The 27,514-nt window shown below is 40.3% G+C and overlaps 1 protein-coding gene across 10 annotated transcripts in view; it reads right to left on the bottom strand.

The window, feature by feature from the left end:
* cadpsb (Ca2+-dependent activator protein for secretion b) overlaps window positions 1-27,047 on the bottom strand; it is a 68,422-nt gene extending 41,375 nt beyond the window's left edge. For 8 of the 10 annotated variants that reach the window (XM_055010688.1, XM_023280278.3, XM_055010689.1 and 5 more), the window contains exons 1-3: window positions 26,467-27,046; window positions 11,084-11,197; window positions 6,317-6,649 (exon numbers count right to left, since the gene is read on the bottom strand). In XM_055010688.1, the coding sequence (XP_054866663.1) occupies window positions 6,317-6,649; window positions 11,084-11,197; window positions 26,467-26,799 (780 nt within the window). In that variant the 5' untranslated portion in view covers window positions 26,800-27,046. Of the gene's footprint in view, window positions 1-6,316; window positions 6,650-11,083; window positions 11,198-26,466 lie in introns of all 10 variants that reach the window. The other 2 variants (XM_035952858.2, XM_035952860.2) reach the window with 1 other exon arrangement.
* Between the last annotated feature and the right edge of the window lie 467 nt (window positions 27,048-27,514).

Raw genomic sequence — 27,514 nt, 5'->3', positions numbered from 1 at the left:
TTCTCGCTCTCTGCTTCTGAATGCTTCACCCCTTTCAGTTATTCTCTCAGCCAAAATGTCTCATTCTTGTCAGATTTGATGCTGTGACTCACCAGTCAGTCAGTACCGTTTCCACTATGAGGCCTGTAGCCCTAATTGAGGCACAGCTGCACCTGGGGAGTCACAAACCTTTCCACGCAGCGCCGTGGCTCGAGTTTACAGTGAAAAATAAAGCCAACTTTGTCTCACCCTGGTGTTGTTATATTGTAAAATCCTTGGGTTTTACATGCGTTTTAAAACTGGAGGGGGAAATACGATGCTGCTGCTGCTGCTGCTTTCATGGAGCACATAGATCAGCTTCTGTTTATAGCTGGAGCATGACGAAGCAAATCTCTGAGGTAAAAAGGTGTCAGATTGTCGAAGGCGTACATCTCAAGTGAAACTTGCAATTTACAGTTTCAGCAACAAGACTAGCTATAAAAATATTTTTATTTGATTACTTTGCAAGTGAAGTTTATTACTTTTTTTCTGTTTAGACTTTATTAGTATTAGTGCTGTGGATAAAATGTGAAAATCTTAATTTTTCAATACAAAGAAGCAGCGCAAATGTGGCTGTAACATTGCAGATGTTGTTTTAATGTTATTTGTAAGTGTGAGTGAGCTTTGCATTTTTTTTACAAGCAATTTTAAACTACTTTAAATCCTGGTAATGAGCTGTACATTTAGCATTGATGGTAACCTGTATGTCACATATCTGCTATAGCTAAGAAACCAGCAAACAACCTGGGATATTACCCCTATGGGAACGAGATATCAAAAAATATCTGAATAAAACATGGTGTGCCGGAAAAGACGAGTGCAACATGTTTTAAATTTTGCTTTTATCACTATCAGGAAAAATATCTCCGCACAGCTGCACAGTCTATTCAACTGAGCACCTGATTTTATTTGTGATACAGTGCTTTAAACCGCTCTGGTCTCCTGCTGCTGGGACGTTTGCCAGAGCTGACCTCTCTGTGCCTCATGGTATTTCACCCGCTCCTATTACATTAACAGGTCTTGTCTTTCAGGCTTTACCATATTGATTCTCTGCTCCTTCCAGCAATCCTTTTTAAGAGAGAATGAGCTGAAGCCATGGTGCAGTCGTTAAAAGGAGGGGAGGGGGTGTAGTAAGTAACACACCACGGAGAAACAGACTGACACGGATACAGCGGCCTTACACTGAAAAAAAATATATGTAGAAACAGCCTGTATAGGAACTATGCACATTTTAGTCAGGAAATCAGTAGAAAAGCATTGTCATTGTTGAAGTGTCTTACTTACACATTTGCAATTGATTCTGTTCACTGATGTGCACATTATGAAATGATGTCAGCCAGATGCATCTTAAATGGAGGACAGTCAGCGTGAACTGTCAAGCCTAGTGTGTTACCAGTGCTGGCCACTGAGCAGCCACCCTACTACATAACCCAGAGTTCCTGTTTAGTAGAGCACATAATCAGACTTTGCCACCAGCTGCAGCAGAATGTCTGCATTGGAAGCACAGTGGTACTCAGTACAGATCTGCCATGCAGTGGAGAGCATCCCGTGGTTTGAAATATCAAAAGCCACGTTTTTTTTTTTTCATTGTTATGTCCAATAGCAAAAACCAGGATTCATTCATAACTGTGACTGATACTGATTGCATTCCTGCTTGAGCTGTGCTTGAACCACTTGTCTCCCCATGCTGCTGGCAATCCGGTGTTGCCTGTCAAAACACTCAGAGCTCTGGGCGCTATTGGACTGCGGCGCAAGCAACATCTGACTCGTGCAATCCCAAAAGAACTGTCATTGCCATGCCTGGAAATTCTGCAGCTTGGCCTGTCAGTGTCTGACACTGCATTTTTACTGTCTCGTCTGTGCACCTCCCCTTTCCCACAAAATACAACAGACCTAAATCCACAGATGCAAGAAAATTCTCCACACTGCAAAATCCCTCACAACTGAAATCAAATAAGGCAGCGGCGGATAGAAATTGCTCATTGTGACTAAGTGCAGATTGCAGCTCATCTACAAAATGGCTAACATGAGAGGAGAAACTCTGAAGTACGTAATGTGAAGGAGGATGGTGTCGGTTTCTTCTTCTATTGCAGCCATCTCTGCCTCGGCAGTGGTGAAAAGCAAACACGGTCCTGGCTGTGCAAGGGGAGAAGACCTGAGGGCAGTATCTGTGTGAACTAATAGCACCACCTACTGAGCCCCACAGCACCCCAATCTTATCTGGCCTACAACTACCGAAAGGTCAGCGTTGGCAATGGCCCACAGGCACAATGCAGGTGGACAGGCAATCTCATATAAAATAAGACCGGCTAAAAGTAAATTTCTCTCTCCGTTACTGAAGCTGATAGCAGTTCTGCAGCTAAATAAAGGTGACGCTCCCTCAGTGTTAGCCCGGTTGACAGCAGGTTAAAGGTGACAGAGCAGAAGCAGGTTGGTAGTTAACAGCCCGGCCGATGACAGATTCCCAGGTGGATGTTGGGACATTAGCAGCAGACAACACGCACGGCCGGAGATGGATTCTTGTAAGGAACAAAGACTGGCCGGGCAAAATGAGCTCAGAGCGGGATGGGACCTGGAGGAGTCGAAGCAGCTGCTCTATATTTAGACTTAGTTTGTGTGACTGTGTTAAAATGTGAGAAAAAGCCTCCATCGTGTGAATGTAGCATCATGCGAAGCATTTTAATTAGGAAACGTGATCATGACTACATGCTGCTGAAAATCCCCATCTCAACCCCTAACACATTCAACACATTTTCCCTCAACTGGTGTGGAATTTTAGGTCATTTTGTCTTTAAATAACTTTAAGTTAATAGGAGATTTGTCACACACAAAAATGTATGCAATCATAGCTGTTTTTGAATAACTGAGATTATTGTTTTATAGTTGAGCTAAGTCATCTCTAGCCAAAGGGACAAATTTGCCCTTTTAATTTTTTTCTTGTAACAAACATTGTCCAGATTTAAAAGTATGCTGGCACATTCACGCTTCACCCTACGTTTCAGCACCACTGCTTGTTCAGCTTAGAGGTGGCTCGGCAGGCAGTGCAAATGCTTTCATCCTCTCCCAATCCTGTGTGCAGTGAAGAGGCTCCATTACGCAATTATATCAGCTACAGGCTAAACCAGGAAGAGCTCAGGCCTCATTTCCCAACTAACAGTTGCTGACAAGACAAATTAAAGAGGAAGAGGAGGAGCCTGCTTCAAAGTCTGTCAGAGGCAAAGCTCATTTGAGTACGGTCTGTCAGTCCGAGGAGGGGTCCACAGGCCATGATTTATGGCTCTGTAGGGGCAAAAGTCTCATTCTGATGCGCACATGCTTGGCTTTGACTCAAAGGCTTAGGTAATTTAATCAGCCACTTGAGATTAGACAAGAATTTTAGTCAGTGAGAGTCCACTGGTGTGAATAAATATCAATGATTAAAACATCTCAGAAGAAGAATCTGTAAATAGTGTTAATGTCAGCTGTGAATGAATCGAATAATCAGTTAATTGATGAGTCAATCAACAGCAAATTAATCAACAATTATGATAATCAATGAATCGCAAATGATTCAGCAAAAAAAAAATCTTGTTTTTTGTCTTTATCGTGTCTGACAGTGAATTTGATCTTAGACAAGCAACTTATATATTGAAGTTAAGATAAGTAATTTCAATAGTTTTTTAAATATTTTGTACATAATTTATCAAGAAAATAATTGTTAAATTATTTATTAAGAACAATTTAATTGCAAGTACAAGCATAGCTACTGCAACAGTTTCATGCACAAAACAAAGTATTACATTTTCATGAAATTGTTTCCTTTTAAAATTAAGAACTGATCAAGATTTTTTTGATACTGACATCCACAGAGACTTAGGACCAATTTGCAGTTCTTTGCTCATTGTTTTGCTTTTATTTAATGACCTTCTGACTGCAACCAAACCAAAGTCAGCAAATTGCTAGCTGGTAAACAACGTCAAACTGGACCAAAATAACCAGCCAAAGACTTCTGTGGTGTCCCATACACTGCTGTTAATCTAAGGCAAATTAAAACATTTGTATTTTTCTGCAGGGTGCATCATAAAAAATATTATTGCTCTCAGTGCTGTAACTAGATCTAGTGTTGCAGTCGGTCTCTACCTTCAAACAAGGAATCCTGTTGTCACATGAAGTACAATAATCTCTTTAACAAAGCTCAATGGGAATCTGTTAAATGTCATGCGGTGCCTGATGTGTACAGTTCAGATTGTGTTTTTCTTTCAGCAAAATGTGTGCAGAGGAGAAATTTTGTTTAAAGGATATAAGAAGAGAGTCTGCAGTTATATGACCAATTTCTCTTGCTGCTGTTTCACTGAAACTAAAAATAAAATCTGTGAGTCGTATCAAACACTAATCTTTTTTTTTTTTTTACAAAACACTACTCTAGGACACATGATAAGTGGACACAAAGTTCTGTCAGCATAGTTAAACCAATCATGGTTTTGCAGTGCAGCCACCAAATGCATTTTCTTACAGTTATTTGGTGTGCAGCCATCAGGGAGTGGAGCAGGCTCAGAGTCTGGCTGGCACAGCAGCTGGCTGTACCAGTCTAATCAGTCTGTTAGTCATTTTCAGGGGCTGCTCTTACTTTGGCATGAGACAGAAATAGACCAGTGTTTCCTTTCGACTATTTCGATGTAACTGCAAAAAAATGTAAATCCCCAGCGATAACAGCAAAAAAAATAAATGATGCCCTCTGAATCCCAGCCAATACATGAAAACCTTTCATCAAATCCCAGCAGCCCTGAGCCACGCTGCCTGGACTGCCGCAGCTCCTTTTTAGTGAGGATTTTATCATTTAGCAGAGGGCAATATACAGCGGCTGGCTGCTTACTGAGTAGATGCTCAAAGTTACTATTAGCGCAGGCTGATATATTCATTACAGCAGCAAACGAAATGGGAGAAGACACCAGAACAGCTGGAAAAGCAGTTGGAGTAAAAACAAAAACAGAAATCCTAATTCTCTTATGCAAATCTTATTCTGTACATTAACATATAGATATATGAAATATTAATTACAAACAAATTTGTCCCTTTTTACAACTGTGACCTGTATCCCTGTGCTATTTCTACCAAGCTATAACTGTCACACACCACAGTGCAATGCAGTGCAAATGCATCTCTGCAGCATTCAATGGTTGTGTATTGTTCAGTGTTCATCAGGAGCTCTGTATTGTTCAGAGTAGGATGTGTTCAGGGACATGCTATTATCTTCTGCATGCAGATTTCTGACCCTACACTTACAGCCCTGCTGCCAGCATATAAAAAACTAGGTTAAGCATCTTCAAAAGCTTGGGAGGAAAAACACACAGTGGATACGTAGGCTGTGGCAATGTATTGCACCTCAGCATTAGAGGGATCTAACTAATGAACACTCATGCAGAACAGAGCCTATATTGATCTTTGCCGACTGAAACATTTGAACAATCTAATTTGTTTAACGGCAACTCAAGCCATCTGCTCTGATTTATACATTCACAGCTGTTGAAAGAGGAATGACACCTGATCCGAAGAAATTCAGCTTCTTAAAAAGTAACTGGCTTCCAAAATGCGTGCCGACTAGATCTAAATGAAACGATGAGGTATGTAGGTTATATATTAGGTGATGAGCAGATGTCACAGTGTCAGAGGCTTCTTCCAAATCCTGCTGTGGTAAAACTTTTAATCAAGCTTCTGAAGAAAGACTACATTAATGCTGCTTTCAGCATTCCAACAGAGAGCAGTAAAGGCAGCGAGGGAAGAAGAGTTATGTCTGACACAAGCACGCCGGTGTCCACTATTATCCACAAGCAATCTCAACATATCTCCCCTACAATGAAGTATCGCTGGCTTGGGATCAAGGCATATGTCTTGGGGAGACACATTTTCTTTTATAGAGTCTCCATTTAATTCTAGAGCTAACAATTACATAGTAGACAAAAAAAAAACATCTTTAAGTTCACCTAAAATCATTTATTAGTCACCATTATCATTATTCTATACATAAGTCATGTAATATGTTGGCTAGTCTGTAGAAAAATAAGGATAAAGGCTTCTAATGTTGTTGTGTTCTAACCACAGAGGTCAAGAGTGGGAAGTAAAAGTGAAGAGAAAATCAGAACACAATGTCATGGTGTTAAAGAAATGCAAAGAGAGAATGTTAAATTGAAAACATTTAGAAAATAAGAAATCACACACAACAATGCCTCCATCAACCCAAACAATTAAAAAAACACACCAGCACTAAAGCATTTCACTGAAAACTTTCAGAAATGTGTCACCTGTGCATCTGAAAACTTACCTGACAAGCCTGGTACAGCAGTTGGTGCTCAAACTTTTTGATGCCGAGGATGTTCTGGAACATCTCGTACAGCTGGTCCTTGCTGAGGATCAGCTCAGAAGCTGCGCTGGCAGTCATGCGTTGCTGCGCCTTGCGAGGATCCTCATCGCCACGGTAGATGGTGTCAAACTTGGCCATCCAGGAGCTGAGCACCGTCTCCTTGCTCAGACCGTCGATCTCCGGGAGGCTGCGCACACGCTTCTCGATGTGCCTCTTGAACACTTCCCTGAAATCGTTGGCCGAGAAGCCGCCGCTCTGGACCATCTTAGCCACACGGTCACTCTTTAGGAACACCTACATTGTGAGAGACCAGTGTCACTAGTTGCAAATGTGTAAAAGTTGAAAATTATAAAAAATGATTAGTAGTTGTACTGTAGCTAAAAATCTAAATTCAGAGTGGAGTACAAGGTGTTGGAGATGTGAAACTTTTTTTCACATTCTGTCTCAACCTGTTAATATTTGTCTTCATCAGCAAAAAAAGACAAAATTCTTAAATGGAAAATCAGAAACATGCATGTGTTGCTGTGACTTAACACAAACATTCTGTCTCGTGCTAATGACAGACTAACAGGGACAGAGGCAGACAAGACTATATTGTCACAGCATCAACTGAAGCAACCATCAGAGCTGACTGCTTTGTCACTTTGACAGTCACATTTTGTTCTTAGCATCCATTATGGCTAAAAAGCAGCGACTACTGCTCTGAAACACCACAGCACAGTGGTACATTACCCTCATTACTTGGTGTATGTTACAGTGGTTTGTTACAAAGGTTTGCAGGCTAAGATTAATTAAAGATTAAAGATGTGTGGTTAGGCTTCCTGCAGACTCCAGCATTTTGCAGCATTTTTAGCAAAAAAAATACACAAAGCAACCTTTAATCATGCATAATTTGTCTAATAACAGTGGCCCTTACTGTTTGAGTAAACATGCCACTTTGAGTGGACAAGAAAATTAGCATTTTTAAAATAAACTGGACACATTTATTTGAGATAAAGTGAAAAAGATGTACACCCTGCAGTCAAGGTGATAATTAACCCAAAAGGAACAAATAAAAATGTGTTTAAAAATTAAAAGTGACCAGAAAAAAAAGGTTTCGTCCCATCATTTTACAATCAATAGTCTTACCAAAGTCTACCAAACACAGTTCTTAAAGGTCCCATATTATGCAAACTTTTAGCAAGTTAATGTGAGTCTAACATGTCCTCAGAACATGAATTTCAAGTTTTTGCTCAAAACAGTACAGAGATGGTTTATTGTACATGCCTATATTAGCCCTAGTTTTAATGTCTCTGGCTTTAAACCCAACCGAGCTGCTGCAGGCAGGGTCCCTTGCAGGAAGATGACCATGGGTACACCTCTTTCTGTGGTAGCATTTTAATATCCATACTATCAGGCTATAGTACACCAGTTCACTAGCAAGGACCACACTGTCAATTTGAAGCTTGATTGTTTATTGGATGGAAAGGATCATTATGTTGGTGATGACCGAGTTGAGCTGATGCAGTGTAGGTTTAAAGCTTAGTCAGACATTAGCATCTGCTTCTGGGCTGGCAAACCCCCACAAGCCTCTCATAAGAAAGAAACAAAGACTGGCCATAGTGTATGTCTTAAGGGTTGGAGCGGCTGGAAGCTGCAACAATTTGGAAGGAGTGGCCAGAGAACATGCAAGGTTTCTGGACTCTGTCAGGACTTGTTTGAAGTGAAAGAGGAATCAGGATAAGATTGCAACTTAACCAGCCTCTGTAGTGAACTGAGGGTCAGAAGGCAAAACATCTTCATTTTTGAAGAACCTGCAAGAACCCCCATAACCAGCAAAAGGAGCATGATTGAAGAGCTGACTGTTGCATGGGATATTGTTCATGAATGACAAAGGACCTCGCCATCCAGAGGGAGCTTTTCGTAGAGTGGCTGCTTCTTTGCGTCAAAAGGAGCAACCCATTGCCAATGGCAAGAGAGAGAGGTTGCTGGAAAAAAAAAAGGATGAAAGAGGGAGGGATGCCAGATGAGAGAGTAAAAGATTTTTGGGAAGTTTCAAGGGAGGAAAGGTGAGAAGATATCCCATGACCAGAAATGGTTGTAATGGTGGAGCTGTGGACAGGTTGCAGCAGGGTAGGTTGCTGGTGGATGAGATGAATCACACCTGGCAACCTGGGCGGAGCTACAGATAGTGGGGTGACGCTCAGATGCACAGCTGTGGCGTGTGAGAAGATTGCTGTGGTTTATCATGTATTGAAAGGTCTGAGAGTCTATCAGAAGTTGAAGCAGTCTGACGTTGCTGTTAGTGAGACGGCAGGTGAAGATGTTCCCATGTTGTCTGGAGACCAGCAGTGATTTGGTCAGTTCATATGGAGGGACATTGCCAGGAGAACTGTTGGGAATGTGGGAGCGTGATGAGTGTTTCTGGGTGCGTATTGAGAGAGCCATTCCATTTCTCTGGAGGCTTGTTTGCTTCAGCCATCAATGGTCTTTGTTTTATGGGTTGTATTTTTTGTACTGGGCGGAGCTATTGGCAGTGCAATGACGTCACACTCTGGCGGGCAGCGTCGGCGTCATAGACTGTCTATGTTCGGCATCTGCCGGATGGAGGATTGTTTTGGTTCTAAGCTCCTGGAGTTTGTCAGAAGTTGGAATAGTTTAACTTTGTTGTCAGCGCAGTGGCGGGTAAAGTCTTTCACTTTCTGAAGACCCACAGTCCGGTCGGACATTTCATGTGGAGGGATGTGCAAGAAGATCTGTCGGAAGTGAGGGAGCGCGCCGATCATTACCGGATGCGACGGCTTCTCTGGACACTTGGCTGCTTCGGGCATCAACGCTGGAGTGAGAGGAAGTTGAGGAGGGAGGAATTACGTTTTTGGTCTTCCCTGAGAAGAGCCTCCCCGGGTGTAGCTGGGATCGGATGAGAAGTTCTGATTGAAATCGTCTCTTCGGGACGAGCGACGTGATTAATGGCGTTTTGGGAACAATGCCGATCCCTATCCTCTCTGGGACCTCGTTGTAGGTTAAGCTGATCGGCGTGAAGAAGATCTGGAGCCGGGGAGAATGTTTCTTCGTGGAGGGCTGATGGATGAACGGTTCGTGGTGAGTCAGAGTTTTCTAAAAGTTTCAGTCTGGCAGTGCAGCAGAACAATGCTCTGTGCACCAGAAGCGGGATGAACAAGTGGGAGGGGCAGAGTGGTGTGTATAGATGTAGGACAGGAAGTGGGGTGGTTGAGGTGTGGCCCTGCTCCTGAACCCCAGCTAAAGATTTTATCTTGATAAAAAACACTTAGCATGTCCCAAGACAGTGTGTTGAATGAAGCATGTCAAACATAAGTATAAGCTTTAGCTTCTCTGCACACACAGACGCTAGGTACGTTATTATGAATAAGCTGTAGTTTCTAATTGTATACACAGTGCATGAAGCACTGCACACTTTCTGAGGACATCACAACAGGTTTCACATTCAGAGACACATTTCCTGACCTACTGACAAAGGAAAGAAATGGGGATGGTCTTTTTAGGACATACTTAAAAACTACAACAAAACACAATATGGCTCCTTTAAAATAAGTTGTAAACCATAGTGATTTCATGTATTCCTATTTAGATTAGGACTATTTTGCTATCGTACACAACATTTTTGCAATACAAGTGCAATAATAAATATCGTCATTACAACAGTACATCCATAAATCCATAATAATACATCTAAATGTAAATGGTTCGACAGATGAGTTATCTGTGTATAGCTCATTTTCAAAATCAAATCTATAAATAACTACACTATTTCCTCCATAGTACTCACTATATCTTATTACTGGCATTTCTGCCTTTTTTGGTCGTGACAGGACACATACGTAGACAAGAAGTGGAAGTCAAATGTCCCCAGTAGGAATCATATGTCACGCTCATCATTTCATAAAAATGTGTTTGCCTTGAAGTTAGTCATGACACTGATGGTGGTTGAATAGGACAGTCTGTGAGTGAGCTTTATACAAGAGTGGAAACATAGTTTAGAGCCGTCCAACTTGTAATTTAGACAAAGCCGCCTTAAGGTTACAGTTACTATTTCCATCACCCTTCTGACTTTAAACTGTACCGTATTTCACACTAACATTAGATAGCACAAAATAAACTAGGTTTCTGTCTAGCTATCACGTAGTGCAGAGGTCGTCTTGTAATTAACTTCCATGAAAAAGTCATTATGTACAGTATGTGCTTCCTGATGGCTGTAATTTCATACATCAGTTTTCCATAATGGCTTGTTTTTCCATTGTGAATCTGGCATTTAACATACCCCACTAATACAGCATGCTACGCCTTTTGTACTGTATTCATGGCAATAATGACTTTTTCATCTGCAGACTGAATAGTGAAGCTGGAAAAGATGGCTGTGTCAGCCACATGCTCTGACTCATAATCTGTGCAGTGAAAAGATTCAGCCACCATTTTACCACTCAGCTTTCTGAATTCAGGCATTTTGACATGGAATAGCAGGAAGGCTGTGTAGTGCTTTTTTGACATTTTCAATTGAAACCTGGTTAAGATTTTATGTAGAATTAGAAAATACGCATATGTACAAAAATAGAGTATGTACATCACAAACATTATTCAGCTGCATTTTTATTGTGAAAACAGACAAAAATCCACATGTATGAATGAGATATGTATCTGTCAGATATATATATATTGTACATGGATAAACATGGTTGTGATTGTGACTGTGCTGCTGTGGTGTGTTGGTACCTCAGAGTAACTCTGCACAGCGTTGATGAATGCCTCATCAGCCACGATTTGTGTGTCTCCATTGAGGAAGGCCTGGAAGCGATCCTTGGTCTGCTGAAGCTGCTGTTTAGTTATCTTTGGGAGAAGGACAAACAGAGGACAACTCAGCAAAAAAAATGAACAGGAAAATACTTGAAACAAACCAGTAATCCAACAGTTTTTAAAATTGTGGCCAGATTTCCATAGACCACTCGAGATTATTCCAATATCCCTTTCCCTAGAAATTTTCTCCAGCTCCTCATTGGGATGTGCTAAGAACTACCAGGCGAGATGGGAGCTGCTAGCCCTCCAGTGTTTTCTATAGGTTTACATTTGTATCCCATTTCAGACAGTCATCATCCAGCAGGTCAACAGTGAGGCCCTCAAGCTGTCAAGTGGAGTAAATCCAGGATCTTCGATTCAGTCAGTTTTATCCACAAACTCATTCTTTCAGTCACTGTCCAGATTGTGAATTAACTATGTTCTGAGTCTGTATTACCACAGTCATTGGTGTGCAATCACTGTTTTACTATCACTCATGAATGAAAGCCCAAGTCACCTGAAATCTCCCACATGGATTTCCCCCCTCCTCAAACCTGGACTGAGCAATTCTGCAACCCAAACACACCATACTCGACTGAAAAGCTCTCCAGTGGACATTGTAGATCACGGTCCAGTGGAGCTGAAAGGACAACATCATCTGCAAATAGAGGAGACGCCATCCTACCGTCACCCAACTGGACAATGTCCAGGCCCCAGCTAGGCTGTGATGTTCTGGCCATGAATATCAGAAACAGCAGAGGTCGAGGCATTTCCAGCCATGATCAAACAAAAAAGACAAGAGAATTAAGAGGTAAAACTTCACACTTCATTGTTACAATGCTAGCCCTTGTTGCGCCTGCTTGATGGCCAGATGTTCCACCACTTGAGTCCAAACTAAAATATCTTAACAACTAAAGGATGGATTGCTATGAGACTGGGTTAAGAGATTCCAAGTCTCTAAGTTTTAACAGCGTTTTCATCTAGCATTTGGTCAAACTATTTTTCAAACATTTCACTTTATGATTAGAAAAGTGCAAAACCAATGACCTTCTTATCAGTCTTAGCTGTCTTTTGTGTTTAGAGCCAGTTGAAACCTCAGCGTATTAGCATTTTCATCATGAGCACAGTAGGTTTCAGCTGCATTACTGAGCTGTAGACTCTTTAATATTGTTCATATTGTGTTTGTTACAACTTTGCCATCACTCACAAAAAAAGAAGTGAAGTCTTTATGTACAACAAGGCAGAATCATTCTCAGAAATATTAAATGTACTTGATGTTCTTTTGTTTTTAATTTCCTGAAATCCTTCCTGAGATCTCCTTTTTTTCACTTTCAATTTTCACACAGGTCTGGATGTCCCTGGATTGATTTCACGCATGATTACTGAGTCACTGACCTAACGGTCAATAGACTGACAATCCTCCCCTGACAACTGCCTTCAATCAAGCTGTTGTGTATATCAAACAAGCACAAGGACCTGCTGGTGATGTGTATGTCGGCATGCGTACAGCAGCACATTGCAAGTGACAGACTTTGGTGTAGGAGTGCGATGGAAAAATACCACATATCATGTGCCTGTGAGGCAATCTCAACACCATCTGTGTGACCATCACACTACCCCAACCCCCCTTTGATAATGCTCAGAATATGAGGATCATGTAATTTAAGATTTCATTAATTGAGCCAAAGAGAAATTGCCAAGAGGGATTAGTACAAACACATGGATAAAGATAGACTCACTGCAGGTTAACAACGAGATGACCTGTCCATTGCTGTCAGTAAAAATAGCATGGATCCAAAGCCATAGTATCACAATTCATTCCACCAGGGCATCACTCCTACTTCAGCCTGTTGTGGCACAGTGAATCTCAGCATAATATAGCACTTAATGTCCAAACATAAAAAGTCCACTTACAACATAAAAGTAGAGCACATCAACAACATCCAAGATCAATACTTGTGCTTGAAGGTTTCAGGTTTATTCATCTTTGAAACATGTGTGGTTAGAGAGGAAGTGTGGACCACTGCTTCAATGTTTCAATAGACCGTGGTGTTCAAGGAACATCCTGAGGCAAGAAATGGAAATATTAACACCGCTATGCAAATTAGTGTGGTCTGTGGGGACACAAGGAAGCTGTAGTTGACACACACGGCCTTGGCTTCTTGTCCATTTCTGAAAGTGAGCTTGAGAATAAACACATTACAGTTTTCATCCTTCCTTAGACTTCACATTTATAATGTGTAGTGCATAATATACAGACTAATAATTTATGATACTTTTCCCCACAAGAAAAGCTTTCCTATTATACTCTGAAATACTGTCTTCTAAGTAGCATTCTTATGCAGAGAAAACATTTGGAATAAAGGAATGCATTTGAAACTAGAGTTCCAGGCTAAGGCGGAGGGCAGAATGATGAGATACAATCGATCAAGACAGGGAAAGAAAAACTGCAGCACGAGAAAGCAGTATGAATAATGTGTAATATAAAGAGGAAAATACAGCCTGAGATGGCTTCTGTGTACTGCTGGGCTTTTGAAAAGAGGCATAAAAACAAACTTGAACCAAACTGACTGAAATGTTTTAGGGCAAAGCTAGCACTTGTGCAGCCAGACCTGAGGTCATCCATACTGCAGCCCTGGTAAATATGCTTGAAACGGCTTAAAGTGGACACTTTAAACAGCAACTATTCTGTGGTCGGTAGATAAAATGAATTTCTGACCATTTTAATTCTATATTAATGAGCGACTGTAATTAGAACTGAAACAATTAGTCAACGAATCGACTGACAGAAACTTAATCAAGCAATTATTCCAATGGTCAATTAATTGTTTCCGCAACTTTTCTAGTAAAATATCAAATATTCTTTGCTTCCAGCCTCAACAATGTGTGAATTTTATCATTTTCTTTGTTGTTTCAAACGTTCAACTAAATCACTTTGTTTGGGGGAGGGGGGATACTGACACTAAAATAATCAAGAGATATTTGTTAGGTGAAGCAACGGTGAAAAGGACTGTCAGTTGCAGCCAGCTGTGATCCACGAGGGCAATGACTGAATGGCTCTATTAATCTCACATATTAGCAACTTTTTTACATGTAGCTGTAAACCAGTTCTGAAGGTTTTAGAGTAAAATCAAAGAGATTGGATGTTGTGCCAAACACTGGCAGAACTCATTTGTGTTTTACTTGTGGATTTTTTCCGTGAAAGGTCACAGCTAATAATACATTGGTCTCTGCTGACAGTTTCTCTTGGCCGATTTGACTTCATGTGACAACACAGCAAGATGCCAACGCTGTGTGTGTCTGTGTGCGTAGGTGTGTGTTTGTGTTTTGTTGCAACGCTGAAGCACACAGCAGTACACCAGGTGAATTGTGTCCACTTCTTTGCAGCTCAAACGCATAAAGTATTTATGACTTTCAGCTTTTTATTTCATCGCTGATTGGAGAACTGTGCTGATTAGCAACAGCGTTGATGGATGAGAGAAAATGCCTCCATTTTCATCAGTATTTGCCAGACTCCCAAGACATACTTTCCTGCTTTGCTTATATTGATTCTCTCTCTGTGGCTCTTATCAAGATTGCAGTGATTCATTTTCTTGCAATGAAGTAGGCAGTGACATTAATCACCCTTCACATATCAATAGAGGAGACATGCACATGTACAGTAACTTCATTAGAGCCTCAGCTGACTGTGGCTTTGAGTTTCCAGTTTGACCATGTGGCTGATTCAATATTTGAGTCGCCGTGAATCATTAAAAGATTTACAGGATGAAGAATTACTTATTTATTTAAGCATGTGTGTAGTTTGGAACCCTTAAACTTTCTGTTAAAGTTGTTATTCTCTGTGTAATATCAGAAAATTCTGTCAGCTTCAACTGAACATGATTTTAAAATGTATGTCTTTTATCTTGAAGCCCATTGAGCTCTAACAGAGGTCGGTGGTAATAAATCCCCTCAGGCACAACCATTGTAAAAATGTTAGCTGTCTTTTGTGATTCTCCATTGAACTAAAAAAGGATTTTCATGTATTGTGTATTTCTATGTCAGTATACGTAGCTATGTCGCCACAGTTTTAGTGCAGAAGAAACCATCTGTGTATCTGCTATGAAACTATTATAATATACTAACTATTAGGTACATTTTTGCTAATTCAGCATGTCTGTTTGCGTATCATGAAAGGGGAGATTACTGAATAGTTTTACATATATGAAGTAAACAATATGGGATCTGACTGTTATAGAAAAAAATTAGGGCTGTAGCCTAGATTTGAAAATATTGATATTATGAGTCTGAGAGTCTCTGTCCAAACTTTCTCCAAACTGCCAACTTGACAAATAGTAAATGTTCTCTTTATTGGTTGGTGTAAAAGTATCAATAAAAGTAACATAATTGAAATATGTTATAAAGTATATAGCAATAAAGTATAGCCTAACACTGTTACGAGCATAAAAACATAACAGCATGGATTCCTTATTGCAGCATTTATGTTTTGTAATTTTTGTATACACCTGAACATGTACACTGATTAAGCTGTTAGGGCTGCAACTGTCAATTAATTTCATTGTCAATTAATCTGTACGTTATTTTCTCAATTGATTAGGTATTTAGTACATGAAATGTCAGAAAAGGCTTAAGGATGGTGATCAGTGATCCAACAGCCCAAGAAGACATCCTCAAATGTCTTGTTTGGTCCTTAAACCTATGAAATTCTGTTTACTGTCACAGAGGAGTGAAGAAACCAGAATATGTTGAAATTCAGGAGACTGGAATCAGAGAATGTCTACTTTCTTTTTCAATATACCGATAGCTATATCTGCAACAAGGCAATATTAGCTGATTAATGAATTTAGTTGCATAGGACTTTTATAGATATGTACAGTGAATCAAAAACAGTAATAATGAAAGACTAAAAACTGCACGTTGCTGAACATTACTCGTTTTATTTAAGACATTTCTGTCTGTGCAAAGAAACGAGCGTCAGCTTAAAATATAGAAGCAGTGATGTAAGTGGACCAAATCAAATTATAATTTTACATGTTTTGAAACCATTTTATCTCCCTGAGTCCAGATACTGTTTAAATAAGTCTTAGTCACTGTGGGTTGTTGGAACAGGAGCTTTACTGTGTGTCTTTCTGTGTGGACAGTAATGTTGAATATTATCATATATAAAACTGTACATCTAAGAAAGAGGCAAAGCAGCATGACAGCAAGTTACATAACACCTGCAATTTACAATGATTATGCAGTAAACAACGGTTATGATCCTCCTCGTATTGATCATTTTATCTTTTTGACATTTTAAATCAACATGTCATCAACTTGTGAGGCGTATCAGCTGTCCTTGCAGTGCTGTGATGAGTGGGCTAATTAGCTAATTGAATGCGGTGTACTGAATACTGTAGCTACTGTAGTTCAGCGCAATAAAGTCTCGTTGCTGACTCAGACTTGAGCTTCCTCCAGAAGTTATATAACACTGAAAAGGGAAAGTTAAATTAGGCTGTTTTCCAAAATTAAATGGCTGCAAAATAGATGGGCAGTTTTCAGTGGTGGGCAGCGGGAAATACACTCATAACTGATTAATGAAAAAAACAGGAAGTTTAGTCGAAGGAATCTAAAATCTAGATTCTGAACGTGCTGCAATATTTCATGAAATGTAGATGCTAAAAATTAGACTTGTTTAATGTACTGTGAGTTTATACAAGGGTTATTTTTTTACATTTGTGCAGTCAAATCTAGAAACTGATGAAAGGTCATCACACAAATTAAATGTTCTTATTGTGTGTGGATCTGTTTGCTCAGAAGAATTCCCTTCCAATGCTTCTGTTGGTTTTCAGCAAACATGGTATCAGTGGATCCTCTCACCAGACAAAGCACATTTTATTCATGTTGCAGATGACACCACCGGCCCACATCTGAGTAAACAGCAAACACAAGTACGGGAGCAAGTGCTGCACGACAGCTGCACAAAATCAACCATCAGCAGGCCTCATCAAACACAAAACACCAGCATTGTGTAGTGACTATGGTCACAAAACTACAATTATACAAAGACAGATGCACAACCTATTATCCCCGACCAGACATGCTCACATAGATTTGTTCCGAAGACACACACACAGTGTTGTGTGAGTAAATACCACTCTAGTAAACAGCCAGGTGTATATTCGGCAGACGGAGCCTGACGCACAACAAATAGGGATAAAACAGGGAGCTCTGGCTCTGTATAACCAGTCTTCACACTGTTGTCATATTCAGGAGTTGTGGCACTGCTGATAGATACAGGACAGCACTGTGCTCACAACCAGCAAAGCCCCTTCTTGTTACAGTCGTCCATTATCACACCCCCAACTCCCTTTGGCTCAGCTGGTTCATTCAGTTCTTAAGTAATTAAGCAACAAAATAATCCCTTGACCTTAAAGAACATAAAACAGTATGGACATGTGACCTTTTATTGAACCAGGAGGTAGAAATCAATCAGAAATCAATCTACATTTGCATAAATTTGGTAAAAAAAAACTAAAAAAAAAAAAACAATCTATTGCACACTTGATGTTTACAACTAAAGAATCACTGAGTGGTAGTGTCCTTTGCCAGACTTTGATTAAATTCATTTGATGACTTAGAATTAAATGTATTTATGTTTACACGTGGCAAGGCCCAATGTCCTATGTGATCATTTTCCAAAAGCATCTATCTTTTCTTGTTAATGTGTATAAAACACATTGTATGCTCATGTGAATTGTGTTTGTGCACATAGAGAATACTCAGCATCCAGTAAACTTACTTGCCAACATTGTAGCATTAAGATTGTACACAAAATCATTTGATATGGATCATTAAGGTCTCTTTACAGAGTAAACTACAGAACAAGAATAAAGAGGAATCGATTTTTGTTAGGTGCCTTTGGGTAAAACAAATGTTGCAGAGATGAAAAAAAGAACAAATTAGTCGAGACTGTATCTGCAACATTTTTTAAAAATATTAACACACGACAAGATACTACTTTGAGCTCTCAAAACTTAAGATGCACATTTTCGATTATTTGTTTGGCTTTTCGTATTCTAAGTGCTTAAACAAATGAAAAAAATCTGATCAGCCAATTCTTTAACAATGAAAATTAGCATTTGCAGCCCTTGTACTCAGCAGGTAAACAGGCTGAAGCATTTTTCTCCACTTTAAAAGAAAGTATGTTGAATTTATTCACTTTCTCAAGGCTGTGTGAAGCAAAATAATGTTCAGCTAATTTTGTGTTTTGCAATCTCTGACTGGTCTTAGTTAAATTTGCTCCCTGTAAAGTTAAGAATGTCCTTCAATGCTTAAAAACAAATCAAACAACTAAAAAGATCACATTTGAAAATGGTCTCTTTATTCACTAGTGTTTCAGCTAAAATAAGAAAAATGTGCCTTTCATAATAGGGAACATTTTTGATGTTTTTTCTTTATTTTGCAGTAGATAAAATGCACCCACTGCAGTACTACAGCACTACTTGTGGAGCAGCAAAGGCTGACTGTGGGTTGGTATCTCCATCGCTGGTGCATTACTCTCATCAAGAGTCAGAGACATAAATCTTTTCCTACCACCCTCCCATCACAAGTCACTTACTGTCTTTCTCTGTAATCTCTCTTTCACTTTCTCTGCCTCTCACTTTGCTTTCAAAAGTGATTATCTCAGACAACTCCTGTTTGATGTTCAATACGGTTTGCATTGGGTGCATTCATCCATAGGAAATGATTCAAGATGTGTTGAAAGAAGTTCACACAGATTCCATTAGTCATACTTTTGGCACAAAAAAAATGTATTTTTTTAAACTAACAAATTAGAAAGGGAAGAGAGGTTTTTAAAAAAATCTCACATTGTGAGGGTAAGTTTCTAAAAATCATAGCAACATTTTATGACAGTCTTCAACAACAAAAAGACATTAAAAAAAAACAGGTAGAATTCACTGCATGCCCTGAGCACTGTTTTAACATTTTGCTAATAAACATGTATTCCACAATATTTCCATCTAATGATTTATGTTATCTTACTGTATTTGGTGTATCCTTGATAATACAAATGTCATTTTACATTAGTGTTATTGAAAGAAATGCGTGAAAAAAAAAAAAGAATCCCTTTGAAACAGACTGTTGCCAGGAGGGAACTGGTGCAGTGACTGTTTAAAGGAGCTGTGATATGAACATGTGACACCCATGATAAGAAACTCAGAGCGAGTATCTACCCGACATGCAGCCTCTTGCCTGCTCCAGGCTGCTGTTTGTGTTCCTTATGCCTCAGTGAGAGTCATCAGGGAAAGACAGGTTCAATGGAGGACTGCAGTAATGGTCCTGCTATAGCTCTTCTGTCTTTAATGTGGAAAATCACCACTGCTAATCTCTCCCTCAGCCTCCCTTGTTTTTGTGCTTTCCCACTCATACCTTGGTAATTTTGCCCTTTGAAGCAATGTTTCATGGGGTTCAACATAACGCCACACATTTGCACAAGCAAACTCCGGCGCCCTGAATGACCAACAACAGCTGCCTGGCTTCATTTCACTTTGAAGGCTCCACAGAGACTTTTAAAAGCATGACGACATGCAGCCGCGTACAGTGTTCATCAAAACATTCACCAAAGTTTTCTTGTACAGTGATTATAACTTTCATAACTCATAATTATGTCTCGGAATCTCATAATTATGGGAAAATTATCTTGTAATTATATGGGAAAAAATGGCACAAATGTATAAGAAGAAAGAGAGATTGAGCATGTGACAGTAGCTGATTTCATTTGGATTTGCTTTGGGTGAAGTGCATGGTTTAAGGTATTAATGTGACTGAGTAATGTACAATTCATTATGATTAATACATCAGCTTTGCATAGCATCCTTCATCAGGCACACTGATCTATTTGAGCTGGCTCCAACAGTCTATAAATCTCAGCATGACTTCTCAATCTCATTAAACCTTGGCATAGGTTATAAGTACTTTAATTGTTGCAATGCTAAAATGGTAAACTTTTGACAAAAAGTAAACCTGGGCCCCTGCTGTTTTATTCCAACACAATTACAGTGGAATTGCCTGTTGTTACTGCAGCATTTTGATTAGAACTGAAACAATTTTCCGATTAAAGTCCCTCCGCAGTCGTTTATTAAACCCATAAAACATCATTTTTGTGTAACAAGATTACACATTTAGATATTTCATGAAAATAATCTTTCTCTGCCTTAAAATGGGTGACATTTAACCCTGCAATGTTGCTGCCGCTATAATGTGCAGATCTGTGAAGTCCTTACTTCTATCTTCGACAATCCCTACAGCAACTCAAGCACACCAGCTCACCTACAACTCCACCCAAACCCTGTGAAACTGCTGTGCGCCATGCAACGGCAAGACATAATACTGCCTGACTTGTTCACACTAGAATCCGATTTGTAAGAAGAATAATGATACAGAAAGCTCCACCCTGCAAGTCGACAGGATTAGTTCATTAGGTTTGTTGTATAATAAACCCTGGAAGCCTGAATCTGTGTTTTTGAGTCAGTAATCGGTTCGCTGCAACCGTCACTGACTGATTATTTCGCTCAACGTGTGTCTTCCAGCATATGAAAAAATACCATATGTTAACAGTAAAACTTGATTTTCACTTTAATCATTATGTCTCTTACTGAAAAAAATATAATTGGCAGCCAGCTGAGCAATTTATTGTCATTTAAATAATTTTTGAACAAAATTACGACAGAAATCATCGCTGGTTCTGACTGCTAAAGTGTAAATGGTTTCTTGGTCCTGTATAATCAAAAATTGAATATTTTTCATTCAAGCCTAGTGGTTAGACCAAACAAGTAGTTAAAGGGCAAGATTATGTCGGATTTTTGCCTGTTAATGGAACAAAATGGCTAACTATAAAAATAACCACCATATTTAACACAAATGAAAATAATACGGCCCCAGGGTTAATGCATTATCTTATTTAATCACAGAAAAAATGACATCTAAGTAAGTGATAATGTCCACTACTTTCCTTGAACCACGCTTCATTTTTCTTTTACTTTACTGAGTATGACAAATGTGCAGTATCTAGAGCAGGGATTATATCTCATGCAGCAACAAAACAAAGAATCACAACCCGGCAGATTAATCTTTATCAATACTAGTCTTTCAGACAGAGCAACTGTCCTCAAACAGACAAATCTGCTTCTGTGTCCATCACAAAACAATGGTTTATCAGTGTTGCACCATCTGGATTAAGGCTGGAAAAATGTTAAATATGGATGCTTAATATTTGTCAGCCCAAAATGAGTTGCAGCTTTAAATGAGAGGCACGATTACATAGGCTAAGTTAGACTGTCATTAACAGGTACATCCTGTTTTCTAAAGGAGAGCACTTGGAGGAGAGAAACATCACTAGGTGAGATTTTGCTTTCAAGCCAGATCACGCACGCTTCTTGCTCACCTATGTGGAATAATCCCTTACATGATACCACTCATGCTGCCCATAAACTGTACATTCACGTGCACCAACGCTGTGCTAACATTTGCATTTCTGCAGCTATTTTGGTAAGCACCGTTTGCCCTATGAGTATCAGAGAATATCAAGGCAAATATTAATCAGTTTGATTCTGTCTCTATTTGCTGCCCTCAAAGTTGCCAAACCTTTATGAAAAGGCATTGTTAGCATTCTGGCAAATTGGATCTTAGCTTTGCCTCTTGGTTATGCCCCGATAGAGGATATGTTTAATTTGTGAAGCTGTGATATGTCACACGTGGCTGCACAGATTGTGGGTGAGGTTTTTTTTCTCCTGCTGCTTCTCAGCTGTCACCCCTTCTGAATCCACATCTATACCATCAATGAACACCTTCACGGCTATAATGAACAACCATATCCTCCTCCTAATAGGAGACAATAACTTCCTCCTGCAGCAGCTTTCACATTCAATATTTTCAGCAAAATGATTGAATTTGACACTGATATCAAGGCTTCTTTTTATCATCTAAGGATGCCTTTTTTTCAGGCGGAACACCATTTAGAGATCTTACATTATAATGCAAATGATTTCAGTTCCATACTTGAGCTCTCCATTTACTGTCGCTGTTTTATGTCCACATGTCTGTGTGTCTCATGAACACAATGAGCCTGGGCAGTTCACAGTTATCTGTATCCACATGGTCATCATTCAGATCCATTCTTGGTAAAATGACTGCTGATTTCTTTGAAGAAATTAAGGAGGAACAAGAACAATACATAGTCAAGTCACATAAGAGATATAGTCTGTATACACTGAAAAGTGTGGCTGTATTTATGAAAAACTGTGCTTTTTTCAGTTTGAATGTATTCTTATTCTTTTTTTATTGTTTCTAAGTATATTCATGCCTTTTTAAGTTATGTCAGAGGTTCATCTGTCTCTCTCGTTCCATCCTTATATCGCTACATCATCTGTCTTTTATCTATCAGTTCAAATGCCACAATCACTTCAATCATATATTGTTTTATCATATTATGCCCTAAACGCATGTTTCAACAGTCATCAGCAAAGATTCAACCTTTAATGTGTTGTAACTGTCTTTGCAAACATGTTGCTGAGCTTCACCAAAGAGCTTGAATGGTTCTTGTCTTGTTTTCTGTCTACATGATGCATCACAAGCCTTCAAAACCTCAGCATTCACTTTGATCCATATTTAAGGTTACTCTATCCCTGTATGATACTCTTCCAAGAGTACTTTCTGAGACAACATTGTTTCTCCAAATCCTCTTTTTCCACAGACACGAATGGGAAAGTATAGGTGAGAAACAGATGACAACTCCATCATCCAATAAAGCTCTCCATATGTACAGGACTGTTCCAAATAGAGTAAGTTGTCAGTGAGTGCATTGCAGAGCTATCATTATCACTTACACAGATCTAAGAACAAGAAAAGCAATGAAGTCCATGTAAAAGCAGTCCACTATGGGACTCCTGAAATTGTTTGCCAGCAGCGCTAAACACTAACGCGAGAAACTTCATCCACGTAGCACCAATTTGCATTTCAGACTATTTCAAATTCACATCACAAACCCCAGCTGCACAAATCACATCTCCTCTCTCTCAGAGTGTCCATTGCATACTGTATAGTATTAAAATGCTGAGCCAAGAGCCACTCTATTAAGTAAACCTACTGGCACATGAGCTGATTGGGTCAGATTATCTTCGGGGCATCACACTTTGTGACTGGGAGGAAAAAAATCCTTAATGTGAGCACTTACTCAGTTGGAAATATACTTACACTGTGATCTATAAATAGCTTGGTTTGATTAATCAGATGCCTTTTTTAGCTGTCTCATTGCAAGCATTTTGTTTTCACTGACTATATTTAGGAATCAAATTGGAATTAATATCAGAGCTTTCGTTCCAATTGTGTTTTTGTTTGGTTGTGCTCATTAACTAATAAAAAAGGAGTCTACAGTCATGCTAATATCTGGTGGCAGTGGTGCTTTGAGCTGTGTATATGTTCACCATCCTAATGTAGCATTTTAACATGCCAGTGCTTGCTTGTTATGTTTGGTTTAAGAAAATTTGAGGGCAGACCAGTTCAAATAAAATTTCTGTTTTGATATTTTTATCTTCTGCACCAAAGTGATGGTTCAACCAACAGAGCAGCCAGCAAATAGATTGGACAACCTACGACCAACATTGCTAGCCACAGTAAAAATGTTGTAAAATATCTTTCAAACCTTGAACATTTCCCTTTAAAAGACACATTAAAAAAACAAAACAAAACATATTTATTTGTTGTTTTACTTCTTTGCCATCATGTCCTTGTTTGATCGGTTTATAGCGGTTTATTGCGGTTAAATGAAGGAGAATTTTACTCTCTAGGACAAACCCGACGACACCATAAATTCATAAACTGCACCAACACAATCTAAATCTGTCAGGAACCTGAATAATTTACTTGCAGCATATTCACAGAGAGAATTCAAGTGTGTCTCAAGGTGGTTAGCCTTTAAATGCAGACACGTGTGTCACCAGTAATTCATGCACGTTTCCTCAACCAACATTTGAACAGCAGCAGCCTTCATGTGGCTGCCTTTGAAGGCATGTTTCAGACTGAACAATAAGACACTTCCCCTCGGCCCTGAAGAGGAAGAAACTGCATATTACCGCCCTATTGGTTTATCCTTTCACAAGGTTACGGCAATACATTTCCAGCAGCAGTGGAGCTTGCAGCCTGGCCTGTTTCTCTGTGATAGCCCATCACTGCTGCTTGTGTGCCAGAGCTTCTAATAACGGATTATCATGGAGCTGCTCCACATGTTTTGCTGAGGCCTTTAAGTCTTTTCATTACAGAAATTGCTTCATCATATTTCTGTGACAAATTTATAATAGCCAAAAATTGTAATGGACTATATATTAGATTGTGCAACCAATACTGTGAGGAATTTTCTTCATAAATGATTTTTTTTATTGGCATCTATGTTCCAGGGAGGTTCAAGGAATTTACAGAAACATGACTGGACCAATGTAGAATATTTTTTCTTCAGTGATGTGTATTGCATGGTAAATTATTTCTTTGTAAAGACACAGGACAGAAATATAATTAATCGGCAATGGCACAATAGTTATTATGGAGTGCCATGACACTATAAATGTACACAACTGCCAGAAAGTAATCAACCTAGTGTTCTCTGCTGTTAAAAGTTTCTTTGTAATAAATTCTGCGTATCAGTTGATTGGATTAAGTCAATTCATTCTGTTTTCAAATATGCTCCGTTGTATGTAATTTTGCATTAGGTGTGTGATTTTCTTGACAGGATTGGTTGAAGTCAGTGGATGTAAATTTGGCCTAAATCAAAGTGTCGAGGCAGACTGTAGGCAGACAGACACACTTTGATTTCCTGCTCTGAAAGCATGCATCAGCTTGTTTGTCCAGATATTCACTCACCCACAACAGAGGATCGTGGCTGCCTGAGCTACCAGATATGAAAGTGCATTACTAAGCATGCATTAGACTATCAGTAACCTACGCTCAACAGGACTACAAACAAACAAATAGATGGAAACTGTGGTTTATGCCTCCCACATGCACTTGTGCATGAGTCAGCAGAAAATTCCAGCCATATGGCTTAACGGTGTCCAGAGGAAGACGAATTGTCTGCAGGTTACACAAAAAACAGCAGTTACACACGCAATTTCCATAGTATTGTTTACAGTGTTTCAAAAGAATGAGTGATCCTCCTGTGATTTAACTGAGCTGAATGAATGTTCTGCAGACCACACTGCATGCAGCTTCTGCCTTAAGAGGAGAGCTACAAGAAACTGATAGTACGCTCTCATTCGGTCAGGTGAGGCACAAAGGCAGCTCTATGCAAAACATCACTATCATCACATCTTCATTTATTACTGACAGTCTTGGAACACAGTCTGTTTTGTATTCAGGCTTTTTTTGGATGTATTAACCAAAGACAATGAACAGGGACAACGTCCTTAGTAACAATCATTTGAACATACAGTAGGGCCTGTCCATGGTGACTTTGACAGTAAGGACATCATGACCCAAAACTGGCTTCAACATCAGTGGAGCAACTCTGCAGCAGTGTGAAGCCAGGATGTGGGCCTTACAGTAACTGATTTTAATCTTACACTCTGGACATCCTGAAATGGTACAGAAATGTAATCTGTGGACGTAGAAAGTGTTTTTTAATGCAATTCATTTACTATGGCCCACCGAGAGGAGCCAGGCTTATCTGCAGAAAAGAAAGGCTATTAAGCTCCCCTCCTCAAGAGGTCTGTGCCTAAAAGTCACCTTGGGAGGCCAAATTGAAGGGATAAGTGATGGCGCAAACGGCTTGGAATTGGGTATCCGCCAAGACGACAGGACATGCAGCCTTACACATCTGCATATCTTATGGAAATCAGGGCTTTGGTGAGATGTAGGCCAACAAGGACAATGACAGCGTCCTGTTGTAAGTCGCCATCCACCATCTCCTGAACGCCCTTTCAATTAATGGGCTTGCTGAGGCTGGAGGACTGATCTCACTTCTGAGCTTGTGTATTTGAGCAACATGGACTGCACTCAGTCTGCAGCTCTGCAGCACCATGCCACTATCCGGGCTCGAAGCGCCTTTTCTTTTCCTCTTGTCATGCTCCAAAGATTTCAACATTTTGCGTCAAAGAAAAAAAAAACAAAAAACAAAAAACTGTGGTCTCTGTGGGACTGTGCTGTATCCGTGCGCTATTGGATAGGCCTAGTGGCCAAAACCCCTCTGTGCTCGAGCTTATGTAGGTCATCAATGACAACATCTGCGATATGAAAGGAAGCATTTCGTCATCATGAGGTTATTAATTATGCTTTTGCACCGAAGGGGCCCTTACCTTCTGCTGTCGCCTTGCCATGTCTGTGGGCTGTTTTGCATTGAACGGGTAAGCGATGGCTCGCATCACAAAAACATACAACTGCAGCTTCTTTTTGCGGTCTTCCTCCTCTCTGTGCATCTTCTCCAGATCCTCCTTCTCCTCGCTGACCGCCGACGGGCTCGGGCTGGTCGGACGGGCACTGCTGCGGCTGCTGCTGGGCGCAAGTCCACCCGAGCTCTCGCTGGTCCTGCTCGGAGAGATGCGGGATCCGGCCTGAGGTGCCATCGCCTCTTTGCTTTCCTCCTCCACTATCCCATCAGATTCCTCCTCGCTGGACGACGGATCTAACATCTTGCCCGACTAGCACCGCGTCCCTTCAGATATCCTAACCCACTAAATTAGTTATTTTTACTCTGCTATCCCCAGATTCTAGCTGCGCTCTCGTCTTTATCCGATATAATGGAGAATATGCCCGGAGTCAAGGCAGGGATAGGCCCTGATTGTGCTCGCTGAGAGATGTCAGCAGTAACGAGTGGTGCTGGAAGAGGTTTGGTCCGCTTCACACTGAGCATTCTCCGCCTGCGCCGAGCACTCGTCGGTGCTTACGTATTTTCTGTGTTTTATTGGCCAGTCACTGCTGCGGATGTGAGAGGGGGGAGGTGAGAAGGGAGAGGAGGGGCGTAGCACAGATGAGGGGACGAGAGAGGCTTTTATTTTTTGTGTGTTGGTGAAAGCGGGAGATGGCCTCTCCCTCCCTCCCTCCCTCCCTCCCTCCCTCTCTGCCTGCCGGGCGGCCGGAGCTGTCCGCGGTGCTGAACGCACGGAGCGCACAGATTGAAGGATGCGCGGCTCGTCCTCCTCACTGTGGCTCCTCATCACATCCTGCAGTGGTACACCTAAGATGGCTGCCACAGGATTTTTCTCTGATATTGTCCCCGACTGAAATAGGCAGCAGTGTTACACGGGGGGCACCGACAGCAGGTGTGAGATTTTCAGAATGGTTGCTGAGCCGCCCCACGCTGTGTGTTGTTTGAAGGGTGGGGTAGCGATGAGGGCTGGACTGCTT

The sequence above is a fragment of the Amphiprion ocellaris genome, chromosome 5, assembly GCF_022539595.1.
Source record: "Amphiprion ocellaris isolate individual 3 ecotype Okinawa chromosome 5, ASM2253959v1, whole genome shotgun sequence".
Taxonomy (NCBI): domain Eukaryota; kingdom Metazoa; phylum Chordata; class Actinopteri; family Pomacentridae; genus Amphiprion; species Amphiprion ocellaris.
This window is presented reverse-complemented; position numbering and strand designations above follow the sequence as displayed.